The sequence below is a fragment of the Trachurus japonicus genome, chromosome 5 (genome assembly GCF_045865225.1).
Source record: "Trachurus japonicus isolate A0001 chromosome 5, Traja_1.0".
Lineage (NCBI taxonomy): Eukaryota > Metazoa > Chordata > Actinopteri > Carangiformes > Carangidae > Trachurus > Trachurus japonicus.
The window spans coordinates 2,954,005-2,969,239 of NC_140911.1; the positions used below are offsets into that span (position 1 = coordinate 2,954,005).

Genomic DNA, 15,235 nt, shown 5'->3' on the forward strand with positions numbered 1-15,235 from the left:
GAATGAATGATTTCAAAAATTGCTAAACTAAACATTCTGTTTTCATCCAGGAGGAAGTGAAGCTGGAGGAACAAAGTAGTTCCAGCAGTTCAGGTCTGACACCACCAGAGATGGAGACAGAAGAACCAGCTGCTGCTTCAATGAACTTCTCGTCTCTTTCTTCTCTTCTGCCAGATCCACAAAATGTATGGACAATATCTAATATTATCACTGGGAATGAATGATTTCAAAAATCGTTTTAACTAAATTAGTACATTCTGTTTTCATCCAGGAGGAAGTGAAGCTGGAGGAACAAAGTAGTTCCAGCAGTTCAGCATCAGCTCCTGCAGCAGCAGAGGAGAGGATGACTAACGAGGAGACGTGTCCTCTCCCAGTTAGTCATTTCTTGTACGTGAGCCACATCTACAAGGAGGAATTGAAACGTATAGAGAAAGAGAGTGGAGTTGAAATTGCAGCAGAAGTGACGGTAACATTTAAACCACAGAGTCAGAAAGGTGGAGACCCACAGAAAGCTCTCTCTGAATTCATAAACCTGGCCATGAAGTCCTCGGCTGAATCCAGTGGCTCAACTGTTCCTCTCAAGTACGTAGATCCAGAACAGTGGAAGGAGATGCTGAAGATCATCCAGAAGAAGGAGAACAAGCTCTTTGTTACTCTGTCGTCTGAAGAAATGATCGTATGTGGGCCAAGACAAAGTCAAGACATCGTCACTGAGACCTTAAACACACCAGAGAGGTCAATGGAGAGCCATGCCATGACATCACCCCTGGGTCAGACCTTAAACACATCAGAGAAAACCTTGACGAATGTCAACAAGGCAGATTCAACATGGCCGTCCCAAGACACATCACTGAAGACTGACATGAAAACCAAGGACCCACTGACTGCAGGACTCACTGTGGAGGAGGACCACCAGAAGCTGATGACGACCTCCTTGATTAAGCAGGTAGATGATATCAAAACTAAGGAAGGGAGAGGCAAAGACTCCTGTAGTCAAAACCTACAGGAGATCAGAATTTCCAACAGAAAATCAGGAATATACAAGTCAATGGAGAGCCATGCCACTGGAGATCAGAAGATTACAACATCACCTCTGGGTCACACTCCTCCACCTGGTGCCAGTGGCTTCAACAGCTCAGTGAAGAACAGTGACAAGCAATCTGAGGGGGCGTCCAGTCAAGATGTCAACACTAAGACCTTAAACACATCAGAGAAAAACTTGACGAATGTCAACAAAGCAGACTCAACATGGCCGTCCCAAGACACACCACTGAAGACTGACATGAAAACCAAGGACCCTCTGACTGCAGGACTCACTGTGGAGGAGGACGACTGGAAGCGGATGATGACCATCTTGATTAAGCAATTAGATGATATGAAAACTAAGGAAGAGAGTGTTAAAGACAGAAAATCAGGAACATACAAGTCAATGGAGAGCCATGCCACCGGAGATCAGAAGATTACAACATCACCCCTGGGCCACACTCCTCCACCTGGTGCCAGAGGCTTCAACAGCTCAGTGAAGAACAATGACTATCAGTCAGAGGGGGCGTCCAGTCAAGACGTCATTACCAAGCCCTTAAACACATCAAAGAAAAACTTGATGGAAACCAACATGGTAAACTCAACATGGCCATCCCAAATCACATCAGTGAAGACTGACATGAAATCCAGGTACCCTCTTGCTGCAGGACTCACTGTGGAGGAGAACCGAAAGAAGCAGATGACCTCCTTGATTAAGCATTTAGATGGTATGATTAGGCAGCGAGATGAGAGACTGGCCCCCTGTCAAAGACTACAGGAGATCAGACCTTCCAACAGAAAATCAGGAAGATACAAGTCGAGCCATGCCACTAGAGTTCAGTACCAGAAGATTACAACATCACCCATCAGCTCAGTGAAGAAAAGTCAGTCAGAGGGGGCGTCCAGTGGACCTGTGTCTAAAGGACGGTCAGAAGGAGACAATGAAGATAACACCTGCCCTATATGCATGGACACGTTTACCAATAAGAAACAGCTGAAGTGTAAACATGAATTCTGTGAGAAGTGTCTGGAACGAGCAAAGAAAGTCTCAGGACCGATCTGTCCTGTGTGCAAAGACGTCTTCGGTAAAATAGAAGGAGACCAGCCTGAGGGAACAATGTCATGGACATTAAGTCCCACAACTCTCCCTGGATTCTCACAGCATGGCACTATAGTTATCAGCTATGATATTCCAAGTGGGACACAGACGGTAATAATATGGTTAATTATATCTAAATTTTGTATCAAATCTATAACATTTCTGTTGTTATGGCTAATCTTCTTTCTTCCATCACAGGAAAAACATCCAAATCCTGGAAGATGGTTCTATGGTACTCAGAGAACAGCGTATCTACCAAACAACAGAGAGGGCAGAGACGTCCTGAAACTGTTGCAGAGAGCATTTGAGCAGGAACTCATCTTCACTGTTGGGACGTCCAGAACGACCGGGACGGACAACCAGGTGACCTGGAACCATATTCACCACAAAACCTCCATGCATGGAGGACCACAATGGTACAAGTGACAGATTTATTTTACTATATGTTCTTTGTCAATGTTAAATCTGCTAAAGTTGTTTACATTAACTCTTGTGCACACTGTTTTTCCAGCTTTGGTTATCCTGACCCAGACTACCTGAGCAGAGTGAGAGACGAGCTGAAGGCTAAAGGCGTTGAGTGAAGACACTTTGGAGAGTTGCTGCCAAAAATCTAATTTTATATGTAAAACACAAAACTTAAACAAAGATAATCATTATAGATGAAGATTTACTGAAATGCATGTTCTTATACTGTATCAGCATCATTAAGTTTGAGATGCACTGGATCATTTACTATCATAACAGTTTATTGATGAGCAAATTCTGTTATCTTATATTTGTTATGTTTAATTTTCTTTGATGAAGGATTTCTTTAGTTTTTCTGATCTAAAGTTTTTCTGTTTGTTACAGTGAAGGGATAAAACATAAATGTAACCTATGTCAACGATTCACTGTTTGCCTAATAAATGATTAAACCAACCTACCGTCCACAGACTCATTGAATTTGACCACAACACAAAACACAGCAGCTGGTTTTCTGTACAATTTTTAAAATTTTATTTATAACAATATCTGTTATTTAGTTTGTAAAGTACTCCAGCAAAAATTAAACATTATTCTCTTTCCAGAAGAAAGTCTGAGCCTCCATGCATCGTGTACTATAAAAGCTATGTGTCATTTTTCATTAAAAAAAAAAAAAAAGGACTAATCAGAAAAAAAAAAATCTGAAAATGCATGTATGATTTTGCAAAAATGTTCTTTAGGTAAAATGATTGTACTTCTCTCTCAATTAAAGACAAAACATATACAACAGCATAAAATAACACTTGCTGACAGGTAAGCAAAAATAAAAACTTGTTATTGTAAGTTACATTTAAGATCGGTGTTACTTTTCACATGCATTAAGATATGGCTGACACACGTCTGACAGAAGCAGCATTTTTGGGACAGAGGCTGAGTGTAAGGACGTGTCAGAGCGACCAGAATGGTAGCATTAGCAGCAGCAGGGCAGAGAGTGAGAGATCAGAAAGAGCTCATTTAAAAAAAAAGAAGAAAAAAAAAAGGACCAAATCAACATAATGCAGTTAAGACTAAGCCGTTACAAAACCGTGAACATACAGACTTTGATCCTCTAAAAGGTAAAAAGTCTAATTCACAAAAACCCAGACGGACGTTATCTGTTTTTTTTTAAACATACACACAAACAAACACACTGACACACACATTAAAAAAAAAAAAAAAAAAAAGGACTGGAGGAAGAGACGAGCAAAAAAAACACCCACATCAGTGACGGTTTCCTCCCGTTTGACCACGACTGCAGCTTCAGCTCAATGATCAGGGCTCCAGACTGTTTGCAAGTAAATTTCTCATCTTCTTGCTCAATGTTCAACCAGTAAATTTGTTGAAACATAAAAGTGGTGACTCAAAGAATCTGGTATCTTTTTCATGAATGAAAAGGAAACGTGAATATTTGCTTTGCACCGCTAAATTTTCTAACATTTTAAGTTGTGTAGCCACTGTGCTCCTGGTAAGAGAAGTTAGTCTGGAGCCCCGATGATGCAGACATATAAAGTCTTGTATCTGCTCTGGAGCCTCCCAGTATCAGCCACTCATCCATTCATCCCCATCATCTCTTCACATCTACCATCTCCATCCATCCATCCATCCATCCATCCATCTTCCACTTTGCCTGGAATGTTTAACCCATGACCAACTTTCCTCCGTCTCCACCTCTGTAATCGCGACACGGCAGCCTGTCGTCCTCTCACTGCAGCTACACAACACATGATGAGCTCCAACTGTCGTACAAATGTGAATCACAAACAAACATTACCTGCTTTACATCTCACGGTATAAAGCCTACAGTATACAACTATACCGTAAAACATGATATTTCTGTGCAAGGAAGACAACACAATCATTTCATGAACATTGTTCTCTGAGAAAAAATTATGTGGAAAAAATACTGTAGTTGCCATCTGGTTCTGACATTTTACATGTGCTATACACAAACGGTGCTATCACAAACCTGTCTCACCACCTTTGTCGAGGAACCCCCCAGCAAGACAACGACATTATGTACCGATTTAGAAAACTTTGAGTTTTGCTTCTTTTCTTTTTTTCCCCCTCCCCCCGCTCAAAGTCGACACAAACAACAAACAGTTGGCACTGGTGAAATGGAACAATGTTTTTTTCTTTTCTATACAATTCATACAAAAATAAAAAATTAAAATTGCTCCAATGATAGCATCTTTTTTTCTTCTTCTGATTTTCTTGTTTCCATTTCATTTTGCACAGAGGTAGTGGCTATTTAGGTAAAGGGTAAGGGACAAAGTGTAAATTAAAAATCTCTCATAGAAAATGTTATTTCATTTTTGACCAGAGGAATCTCAAAAGAACAAAATATAATACTGCAATCACATACAAAAGTAGTCCTTCATTTTTGTACATTTTATACAGTGTTCACACTTTTTATCAATTTTTCTCTCACACTTTTTTATCAATTTTTTTTGTTTCGTTTTTTTTCTTTAAAAGGCAAGAAGAGGGGTGTGTTTGGATTAGCGTGATCTGGGCCGACGCCGGACAGATCCGGTCTACGCCAGCGGGTCGACGAGCGGCTCCTCGTCTCCACGTGACAGCAGCTCCTTCTTCTCGTCTGTGCTCGCCAGAGAGTTGCGGCTGTTGTGGCCTCCCATGTACAGAGTGGCGTATACGGGGTTTGTGAAGTTAGTGGGCTGGAGAGGAGCAGGAATAATCTGTTAGGGTCAGAGCTTTTCAATCAGAAATATATCTGGGTCGGGCATTTACAGCAAATGTTGAGCAGCAGGTAATGAAAAACAAGTTGTATATTAATCGTTTCCCTTTAAAACTTGGTCACATTTGACAAAGACTCATCAAAAAGTGCATAAAAACGATTTAAAAAAGAGAAAGAGATAGCAACAATACTTAACTCCACTTTTAAAAAAGAAGAAAATAATTTCTTTTAAAGGTATAATGTGTAGGAATTCCCCCCATCTAGCGGTGCGGTTGCATATCGGAACGTATTCTTGATGTTGCATTCACGTGAAATCGGGCAGACGTCAGACAGACAACAGACGCTGCATGTAACAGGATAAACAAGCGTCTATGTAAACAAGTGGTCCGCCAGCACGAGGCAAAACAATACAGGCGTGACAATTTGTTGTCATGGTGATGTGGTATTGTTTTACCGTCTTTCTCTGGTGGAGTAAAATGACATCCGGTTGGTTTGCCGACGGCCGTCTGCCTGACTGCACCTGAATGCAACACCAGTGCCTCCGTCCTTCCTCACACTACACAGTGGTGACAGTTTTAACAGGCCGAGCCGACAGCTCCGCTGAGTTTCCGTGGTTACCTACGGTCACACTGCCACTCAACGTAAAAAATGGCGATGCAACATGGCCGCCTCGGTTCGGTGCGTCGCCCACTTATGTATTTGTAACGACTTGTAACAACTCTTTCTAAGGTACGAGAAAGCTTTCATTTGTATGCGGCTGTGATTCCACTTCAGTGAAATACGTATTTATGAAAGACAGATTTGATTTTTGCTAATAAAAAGCCAAATAAGTTACATACTGGGGCTTTAAAGAAATTTATATTTTCTAAATGTCAAAGGTGAAAAGTGCAGCGATGTATCTCCAGATGTCCCGGCTCAAACTAACCTTGTCTGGGTCCAGCGTGAAGTCGGCGTCTAGCAGCTCTCCGGCGTCGTCATCGGGCTCGCCCTCATAGATCTTGTAGGCGGGGTTTCCGATCTCGACATTCATGGCCCCGTTGGTCATCCGCTGGTGCTGGAAGCCCTTCGCCCTGGATGAGAAGAAGAAGAAAAAGGAGCAGTTACGCCTTTTATTCAGAGTCACAGTAGCCTAAAACTAAACAGGGCACAAGCAGGGACACAGCCACATCACAAGGAGGGGGGAAGAGTCATCGCACGGCTCTCATCCATCCATCCATCCATCTATCCATCCATCCATCCATCCATCCATCCATCCATCCATCCATCCATCCATCCATCCATCCATCCATCCATCCATCCATCCATCCATCCATCCATCCATCCAGGCTCAGGGGGCTAAGCCACAACAACAGGCACCGGCACAAACCCAGCATTCATGGAGCCCAGGACACAGTGGACCTGGACATGGGACTGTAAACGTCCACACTGTCCTCTGATGGAGACACATGAGGAAACCCACTGGAATAGATCCTAACATAAGCTGCTGAACTTCTACCTCAAAGTAAATTAGGGACGTCCTCGATTTAGGATTTTTATAGTCAAATCTGATTCGTCAGATTTTGCAAATCATGTTGTTTTTTCCCTCGTTGATTCATGATCTCATTTGCGTCTTTTTCCGCTCCAGAGAAAAGAGTTAAAACACCAGAATAAACAAATTCTTCAGTTGGCATTACTGTAGATAACAGGACATTCTCCATCCGTCCTTTTCCTGATCTCACTAATTACAGGGTTCCTACACATTGGACATTTCAAAATTCCAGACTTTTTCCAGACTTTAATTATCAAATAATTTGTGACATTTGACTAATTAGATGTGTATCATGTAAATTAATTATGTAGTAAATTATGTATAGTCAAGAGTTTACTGGAAACGACGTCATTGAGGCAAATCCGATCACGTGACGTCCGCGTGAATGCGAGAGCGTCTCAGGCAAATTCAAAACAGGACTGTTTAGGTTGTAAAAATGTCCTAAATGACGTAGTTTCCAGTAAACTCTGGACTATCTCCCTTCAGGACACTTGGATTGCAGTGGACGAGCAGTGTGGAGGAATATTAAATGGTTTTTGTGTAGTTTTATGGACGTTTTTGTGTCGGGCGCTATTGACTCTCGTATAAAGTTTTCGTTGGACTAGGAACCGGCCTCCCGGGTCTCCAGATGCACTTTGAGGAATAAAAAGCTACTCTGGAGTATTCATCAGCATGAGAATAATGACTGAATTTCATTTTTTGGTGAATTATTCCTTTAATATTGTAAATAAAACTTGAGGTCCCAATTTAGACAGAGAGAGAGAGAGAGACAGGTGGCGCTGGTGCTCAACCATTCACTGTAATATTTGTATCAAAACAATCTTGCCTATATTATAAGAAAACAAAGAAATTCTGTTATATTGTTAAATTATATTATGTAAAATCAGATGTTCAGCAGCAGGAGCCCTATATATTCACAATGGTACGATCTTTTTTTCATAACCACATCTTGTGACGATTCGACGATGAGGTGCATCGTCAGACCTCTCCAAATCGAATCCTTGAATATACTGTAGTCGACTATTCGAGTAAATGCTGGATTTTTTTTTTTACACACTGCATTTTCCAACGTGAGAACGTGGAAGAATGCTGTTGCACGTCTCCACGACCAGGAAGAGGCGCCACCACGATACAAACCACAGCACAGATACGGTACGGTACGGTACAAGGAGACGGTGGACAACATCTACAGCACCGACAGATCTATTCAACGCATCGTTTTCAATAGATCTGCTCAGAGGAGGGACGGCCGTTTATTCAGACTAGTGATGAACTACAACTCCCATGAACACCAGGGAAAAATGGAGCGACATTCACCACAGGACCAAAACACTGCACAGCAACCAAGACTCATGATCGAAGAGGGGAGAGACGAGAGAGAGACAGAGAGAGAGAAAGAGAAAGAGAAAGAGAGGGAGCATCAGGATGCAGAGTAATCGAATGAAGGGATGGAGAGGAAAAGTGTAACCCTGGCAACCGTTACCGCAAGCGTCTGGAGCCGGTTTTGCCGGGCCGGCTAGACCTGAGGAGCAGAGGAAGACGCCATTACAGAGAGGAGAGGAAAAAGGAGTGCAGAGCAAAGAGAGAAAGAAAAGAAGGAGAAAGAAAGAAAGAAAGAAAGAAAGAAAGAAAGAAAGAAAGAAAGAAAGAAAGAAAGAAAGAAAGAAAGAAAAAAAGAAGCAAGGAAGGAACAAAAAGAGGGAGGAAAGGAGTTCAAAGATCAAGAAGAGGTCGTCACTGTTTCCTGTTGTCGTGTTGTTGTTGTAGTTATGGTTACTCACCCTCTCATCCTCCTCCGGTACCAGAACAACGCTCCTCCAACCAGCAGAACCAGCAGCAGCAGCAGCAGCACAGGGATCACTATGGAGGCTGTGCCTGCACACACACACACACAAATATATTTATAAATATTTTCTCAAATCATCATCAAATTAAAGGAACTTGACGATTATTTATTGTCTTGTCTCTCTGTTTGTTCATTTATGCATGTATCTTTATTGTTCTTCATTATTCATTCATGTATTTTAACCCTAACCCTTTTTTCACTGTAGAATCACTCAGTTGATTGTCACTTTTTCTACTTATTTTTGTTATGATTTAATTGTTCCTCTTTTTTTGCCTTCATTTGTAACAAATTTGTTTTTTGATTATGTTTATTGTTTTATTGTTTATCGAGGATCCCCATTAGCCGACGGCACAAACGCCAGGCTAGTCTTCCTGGGTCCTTTTCAAAAAGTTCAATATAAAACAACAATACACAGATCCAGTTACAATAAAAAAGAAAGGAAAAGAAGAAAAGATAAAAACAGTTCCCAAAATGGTAACATACATAAAAGAGTAGTAACTCTCAAGTCTGAAAAGTGACCACGATTGTATTGTGTTTTTGTTTTACCTATGTATTATAATTCTATTACTTTCTTTCTTTTTTCTTTCTTTCTAAAAAAAGGGGTACCTGCCCCATGTTTTTAAATACTGTACTTATACTTATGTTTTCTTTAACCTACTTGTTTCTATTTCAGTATAGGGGGACTGTCAATGGAAATTAGCTTTTTTAGCTAGAAGTACATACACATTTTATCTTTAAAATGTTTATCAGTGTACATTGTCCCGCTTTATCAAATAAAAGGAATTGAATTGAATTGAATTGAATTGAATATAAGCCCCTTCGGGTTTCACATCTCTACTTCACACATCCCAATTATCATAATTGTTTATATTATCTTAAATGATATGTTTGTGCAAAAAAAAAAAAGATGCTGATGTAAACTTACGTCCGCCTGAACCCTGGGAACCGTCACTATTAGCAACAGACTCACAGCGATGCCCCACCCATCCTGCTGAACATCTGCACACACAGAAACAACAGTTATATTATGTTATGTTTTGTTATGTTACGTGTTGTGAACAGAGGCAGCGTGGAGCCGTCAGACTGGACTCAGCTGTTTGCTCACCTGCACTCCGGCAGCCGGCTGACGGGGTTGATGGAGCACTGACCGTTAGCGCAGTACTCGTTAGTGTCACATGTGTAACAGCTGGGCTGCACGCGGCCGTTTGTACAGCTGATGAAAAAACACAATATATACAATACACAATACATTAGACATGCATTTATAAAGCATCATGTACACAGTGACTGCTGTACAAACATGGAAAATGGGAATAAATAAACTAAATAATATTAAAAACTGTATAAATATATACACATTTTTGTTTATTGGTGTATACTAGAAAAAAGTGTTCCTCCTATTCAAACAAGAGCTCATCTATATAATTAAATATGTCCAATAAACATTAAGTACAAGTGCATTTTTCCTATTCAGTTACTGTGTTAATCTCAGACGTTACTCAGTCTCTTGATCATCTGATAAATCTAAATTATACTTTAAATTAAAACATGTTGTTTAGCCTTTAATATCGAAGTTATTCTGGGAAGGATAGATACAGTAACAAGTGTCTGTGAATGATTTTCCACAACAATGCGATCGACTTTTTTACATCAATCAAGCTGAGAAACTATATAGAAAATGTAGAAACTTAGAAATTGTGTTTCTGTGGATATTAACTTATTAATAAAGAAAAGTAAATGTGTTTGAAAATGAGCTATTTATAAGCTTAGTAGCTCTAATCTTGTGTTTATTAATATTCTATTAGCACAAGCTCATGTGTGTGTTTGATGCTGAGGTAACGATGTGTGTGTGTGTGTGTGTCAGTGTCTTACCGGCAGGTGAACTCTCCAGTGGATGAGAAGCTGTTGCTAGGGATACACTCTCCGTCACGACAGTAGTGACACTTGTCGATCTCACAGGTGCTGCCGCTGAACTGAGGCAGACAGCGGCAGAGCTGAGAGCCGTCGTCGCTCTGGAGACACGTGCCTTTGTTCAGACAGTGGCCTTCACAGCTTCCTGTCAACACACACACACACACACACACACTGTATATACTATATTTAAGCAATTTATCATGACAGGCCGTGGTATATGCTCGTTATACCACGGCTAAGGGGCGTTCTTTGGCCCGACCCTAAAATGGTTACCAATAATGACAATATGAAAGAGCAATACACAATCAATTTCATGTAGTTTTATTCAACCAGAAATACATATTATCCAATAAAATAGCCCCACTATGACAAAAATAGTCCCACCTCTCCAGACGTTAACATTAGCTCCAAGTAGCTCTGCATCTCGTCTTTTCCTCTGCTTTTTTTTCAGGTGAAAGTCACTGCTCAGTCCCCTCTACCATTGTTAACCCTCCCCGGAGGTGAAAGTTCACCTTAAACATGTGAATTCAACTACTTTAGTCCATTTTTTAACACCGACTGTCTTTTGCTACGGACTGCAACAGTCCGTTGTCATGGATACATGACAACAACTTCCATTCATACCAGTCATACGTGTCTGACGCGGAGTGATAGCTTAGATGCTATGTGATAAGGCTTAGTATAAGGATAAGTGGTATATGCTCATTATACCACGATTAACAACCAATCAGTTCGCCGGATTTCATAAACATATAAGTGCTCTGGTTGTAAATCTGTCTTCTTCTCCTCCTTCTCTGCTCATTAAAAACACACTCACGGTACTGGCACTGGTCTCCCAGGAAGTCTGCGGGGCAGCGGCAGGTCGGCTGGTTTCCTGCGCTGACGGTGCAGTTCCCTCCGTTCCTGCAGTAATCCTTACACGTGTGCAGGTTACAGTTGGGTCCCGTGAAGCCGGTCGGACATCGACAGGTAGGAGAACCTGGTGATGGACGAAGGGAGGAAGAGTTAAATAAATTACAGGATCATAAACAGATCAAGTGGAGATGGACACGGATACACACCAGGATGACAAACACACGGAGGGAATTAAAGTGGAACGTAGTTACCAGATTTCTCACAACAGCAGAAATAACAGCCAAATAAGATGAGACTGACTCGTTCCAGTTCATACCGGAGGAAACACAGATTTACAGTCACACTCACATATTCTGGCTACGTCCTAAACTAAGATAAAACTAAACAAAGAGGTTTTTCAAACTGGATATCCCACAAAGGCCTGAGGATTAGGAGCAGCAGTGGTGAACTATCCCTTTAAGGCTTCAAAGATCTAGTTTTATTTAACGATGTAAACCTGTGATGAAATTGTTCGTACAATGAGTTTCTGGTGGATAACCTGTGAACACCTGTATCCTTTTTTAAAACCAATTCATTAACGTCATTACATTGTTTTTGTATTGAATATTTGAATATGTACAAAGACTATGTGCAGCTGTCAAAAGGAAAAGAATATAATTGTATGGAAATGTGCAGAATATATTGTTAACTAAATAAAACCTACTTACTAAACTAAAAACTAGATTGTCTTGTTTAACGATTGTGTTACTGTATCTCCTGCTGTGCCCAGTAGAAGAAACATGAGGCGCGTTTCCACTGCAGGAACTTGGGGGTAATTTTACAGGGTCAGCCCCGTTGGTGCGTGTCTCCACTGCAGGAACCTCCCCCTCAGGGCCGCTTACAGGAACTTTTACGGGGCCAAAGTCCCTGCCTGGGGGTCGGTACTCGGATCGGCCCTGAAGAAGTCCCGGTGGGGCTTGAGATTTACTCTGTGCTGATTGGTCAGACTCAAAGCAGGATCATGTGACGCTAAGAGAAAGCCCCAAAATAAGATGCATTTTTATAACCCAACGTTACTAAAAACGGAAAAACGGCCGGAAAAAAGAGAGAATAACTCAGTAAAAGACGAGAGTAGCAGTAGGCCTGGTAAAAAAAAAAGAGTGGTACATTTTATAGCTACGCTGCTATAGGCTTAGACTGCTGGGGACCCAGAGCCCTCTCCTCTCCTCTCCTCTCCTCTCCTCCCCTCCCCTCTCCTCTCGTCTCCTCTCGTCTCCTCTCCCCTCCCTCCCGTGTTTGTAAAAACGGGCTATACAAATAAAATTGCCTTGCCTTGCCTTGCCTAAATACGCAATTGCGGGATTAAGTGACGATCGAGACGGCATTTTTTTTTTTTTTTTTACGAAAGCGTCTATACTGACAGAAAAAACAACAACAACAAGAGCAGTTAAAAAATAAATGAATAAATAAACGCTGAACAACGACCACGCAATGATCGAAACTGTTGCACGTTGCCATAAGAGCCCGGTGGGTTCCTGTCTGCAGTGGAGACACGGCCACCGAGAGAGAGGACGGTTCCTGTAGAAGTTCCTACCCCCTCCTTTTACCAGGAACTCCTGCAGTGGAAACGCGGCTAACATCAACAACAACAACAACACAAAGTCCCGCTCCCAGCCTGTGATGTCATGGTCTCACCTGTGGGCGACGGCGTGCAGGTGCCTCCGTTCTTGCAGTAATCTCTGCACTGGTCGATCTCACAGCGATCTCCCCCGTAGTTGGGCTGGCAGCGACACTTGGGCTGCTTGTGAGCGTTGAGGAAGCAGCTGCCGCCGTTCAGACACTGGACCAGACAGGGACCGCTGGGCGGCGCTGTGGAGAGGAGCAGGAGGCGGTTCAGTCATTATGGGATGGAGGATGCAGCAGCGAGTGTGTGTGTGTGTCTGTGGCGCTGTCCCATTTCTCCACACTTGGCTCAGTGCGCTTGGTTATGCACACACTTTGGTGACGTTTTGCTGGTGGATGTATTAAGTGGCCAAGCGCGCGGGGAGATTTAAAAACAATTGGGACATACTTGACAAGTGAAGCCTGTCATCTAAGTGCCATTGTGCACACTAGCACAACTCCGACACACACACACACACACACACACACACACACACACACACACACACACACACACACACACACACACACACACACACACACACACACACACACACACACACACACACACACACCACAGCAACAGTTTTAATAAACAGTGCTGCTGGATCACAGTCTCATCTACTCCAAAATATATACTTCATAAATGTGTAAGCCCAACTCCGTAAGAAAAAAAAGAAAGAAAAAAAGATGAACACAGGATAATGGTCAGATGTAAAAGTAAACGTAGCCTTAAGACAACAAAACTGGAATTGAAAAATATGAGATAAAAGTATATAAAATATATGAGATTAAAAAGTCATTTTTTAATCAGTCAGTCAGTTAGAAAGTAAAATTCATTTTATTGAAATTTATTCAATGGCATTTCCCAAACGTGGCTTGTTGCTCCCGGTGACGGCAGACTTCACCAGCTGGTGCATTGTGGGACTTATACTTGGCCAAATACCGCTCCGATGCGGTCTTACCATACGTGTGGGTAAAGTGCAAATCAAGCGCGCTGCACTTTTGGTCATTGGAGAAATGGGACACACTTGCGCACTCACACTAAGCCCATGAACGCACACGCCAAGTGCCCAAGCGTGCAAGTGTGATCGCGTGTGCATATTGGGATAGGCCCTCTGTGTGTGTATGTGTGTGTGTTGACTCACAGATAGGCGACAGTGTGGGCGTGGGCAGCTCCACGCAGGTGCCGTTATCCAGCGTGCGTCCGTTGGGGCACATGCAGACGGGTCCACTGGGGCTCAGCAAACACAACCACTCACATTTCTTCCTGTCGCACGGATTTGTCACTGATGAGAACAGAAAACAAAATATTAAAACTTCAGGATCAGAGGATCAGTCACTTTCCTGTTTCTTCGTCTCCGTCCGTGTTCTTCTAACTCACTCTCTGGCTGTTTGTAGCGATGGTACAGGACGATGTCCGTGGCGTGGTTCATCCCCGTCGTCAGGTTCTCGATGGGGCCTTTACCGAACTTATTCACCCTGAAGACGTAGTTGTTGGCGTAGGTGACGCCGTAGACGAAGTCCTCGAACACGTCGATGCTGAACGGGTGCTGGAGCTCTGTGGACAAACACACAGATGTTACAGATGTTACAGATGTTTCTCTGATGGTTTCCTGCATCACTTCATCACATCAACCTGAACCTGAGACTGATCATGTGTCAGTGTGAGTCTGAACCACTTTAATGTTCTTTTTTTTTTTTTTAAACTTTATTTCACTTCAACAGTTTCATATGAATAAAAATAAATAATAAATAATGGGTTGGGTATAAATAAATAAATAAATAAATAAGGTAAAAGTAAATAATATGATGAAAACAAACAAAAAAAAGATAAATTGACAGATTAAAAATACACAAATAAATCAAAAAATATAATATAAAATAAAAATAAAATATAAGATAAATTAACAAAATAAAATAAAAATGCACAAAAAATAAATATAATAATAATAATAATAAAATAATAATAAAAATAAATATATAAAATACACAAATTAAAAACAAAAAGATATATTAACAAAGTAAAAATACAGAAAAAATAAATCAAAAATGAATACTAAAGATAATAATCTAATAAAAATTAAATATTATAAGTATAAATAAATACAATTAATAGATGATAATAAAAAATAA

At 41.3% G+C, this 15,235-nt stretch overlaps 2 protein-coding genes across 8 annotated transcripts in view; one reads left to right on the plus strand and one right to left on the minus strand.

Moving 5' to 3' along the window:
* The window catches only part of LOC146986783 (uncharacterized), a 40,946-nt gene extending 37,600 nt beyond the window's left edge, over positions 1–3,346 (plus strand). Inside the window, exons 10-13 of the mRNA XM_085777873.1 lie at positions 51–185; positions 272–2,233; positions 2,321–2,538; positions 2,634–3,346. Of these exons, the coding sequence (XP_085633999.1) occupies positions 51–185; positions 272–2,233; positions 2,321–2,538; positions 2,634–2,703 (2,385 nt within the window). The 3' untranslated portion in view covers positions 2,704–3,346. The remainder of the gene's footprint in view (positions 1–50; positions 186–271; positions 2,234–2,320; positions 2,539–2,633) is intronic.
* Positions 3,095–15,235, minus strand: part of LOC146986787 (low-density lipoprotein receptor-related protein 1-like) — a 173,955-nt gene continuing 161,814 nt past the window's right edge. For 4 of the 7 annotated variants that reach the window (XM_085775602.1, XM_085775601.1, XM_085775598.1 and 1 more), the window contains 11 exons: positions 14,484–14,660; positions 14,248–14,388; positions 13,133–13,306; positions 11,421–11,582; positions 10,562–10,745; positions 9,795–9,902; positions 9,615–9,688; positions 8,625–8,718; positions 8,327–8,365; positions 6,241–6,385; positions 3,095–5,295 (listed from right to left, as the gene is read on the minus strand). In XM_085775602.1, the coding sequence (XP_085631728.1) occupies positions 5,155–5,295; positions 6,241–6,385; positions 8,327–8,365; positions 8,625–8,718; positions 9,615–9,688; positions 9,795–9,902; positions 10,562–10,745; positions 11,421–11,582; positions 13,133–13,306; positions 14,248–14,388; positions 14,484–14,660 (1,439 nt within the window). In that variant the 3' untranslated portion in view covers positions 3,095–5,154. The remainder of the gene's footprint in view (positions 5,296–6,240; positions 6,386–8,326; positions 8,366–8,624; positions 8,719–9,614; positions 9,689–9,794; positions 9,903–10,561; positions 10,746–11,420; positions 11,583–13,132; positions 13,307–14,247; positions 14,389–14,483; positions 14,661–15,235) is intronic. The other 3 variants (XM_085775603.1, XM_085775600.1, XM_085775599.1) reach the window with 1 other exon arrangement.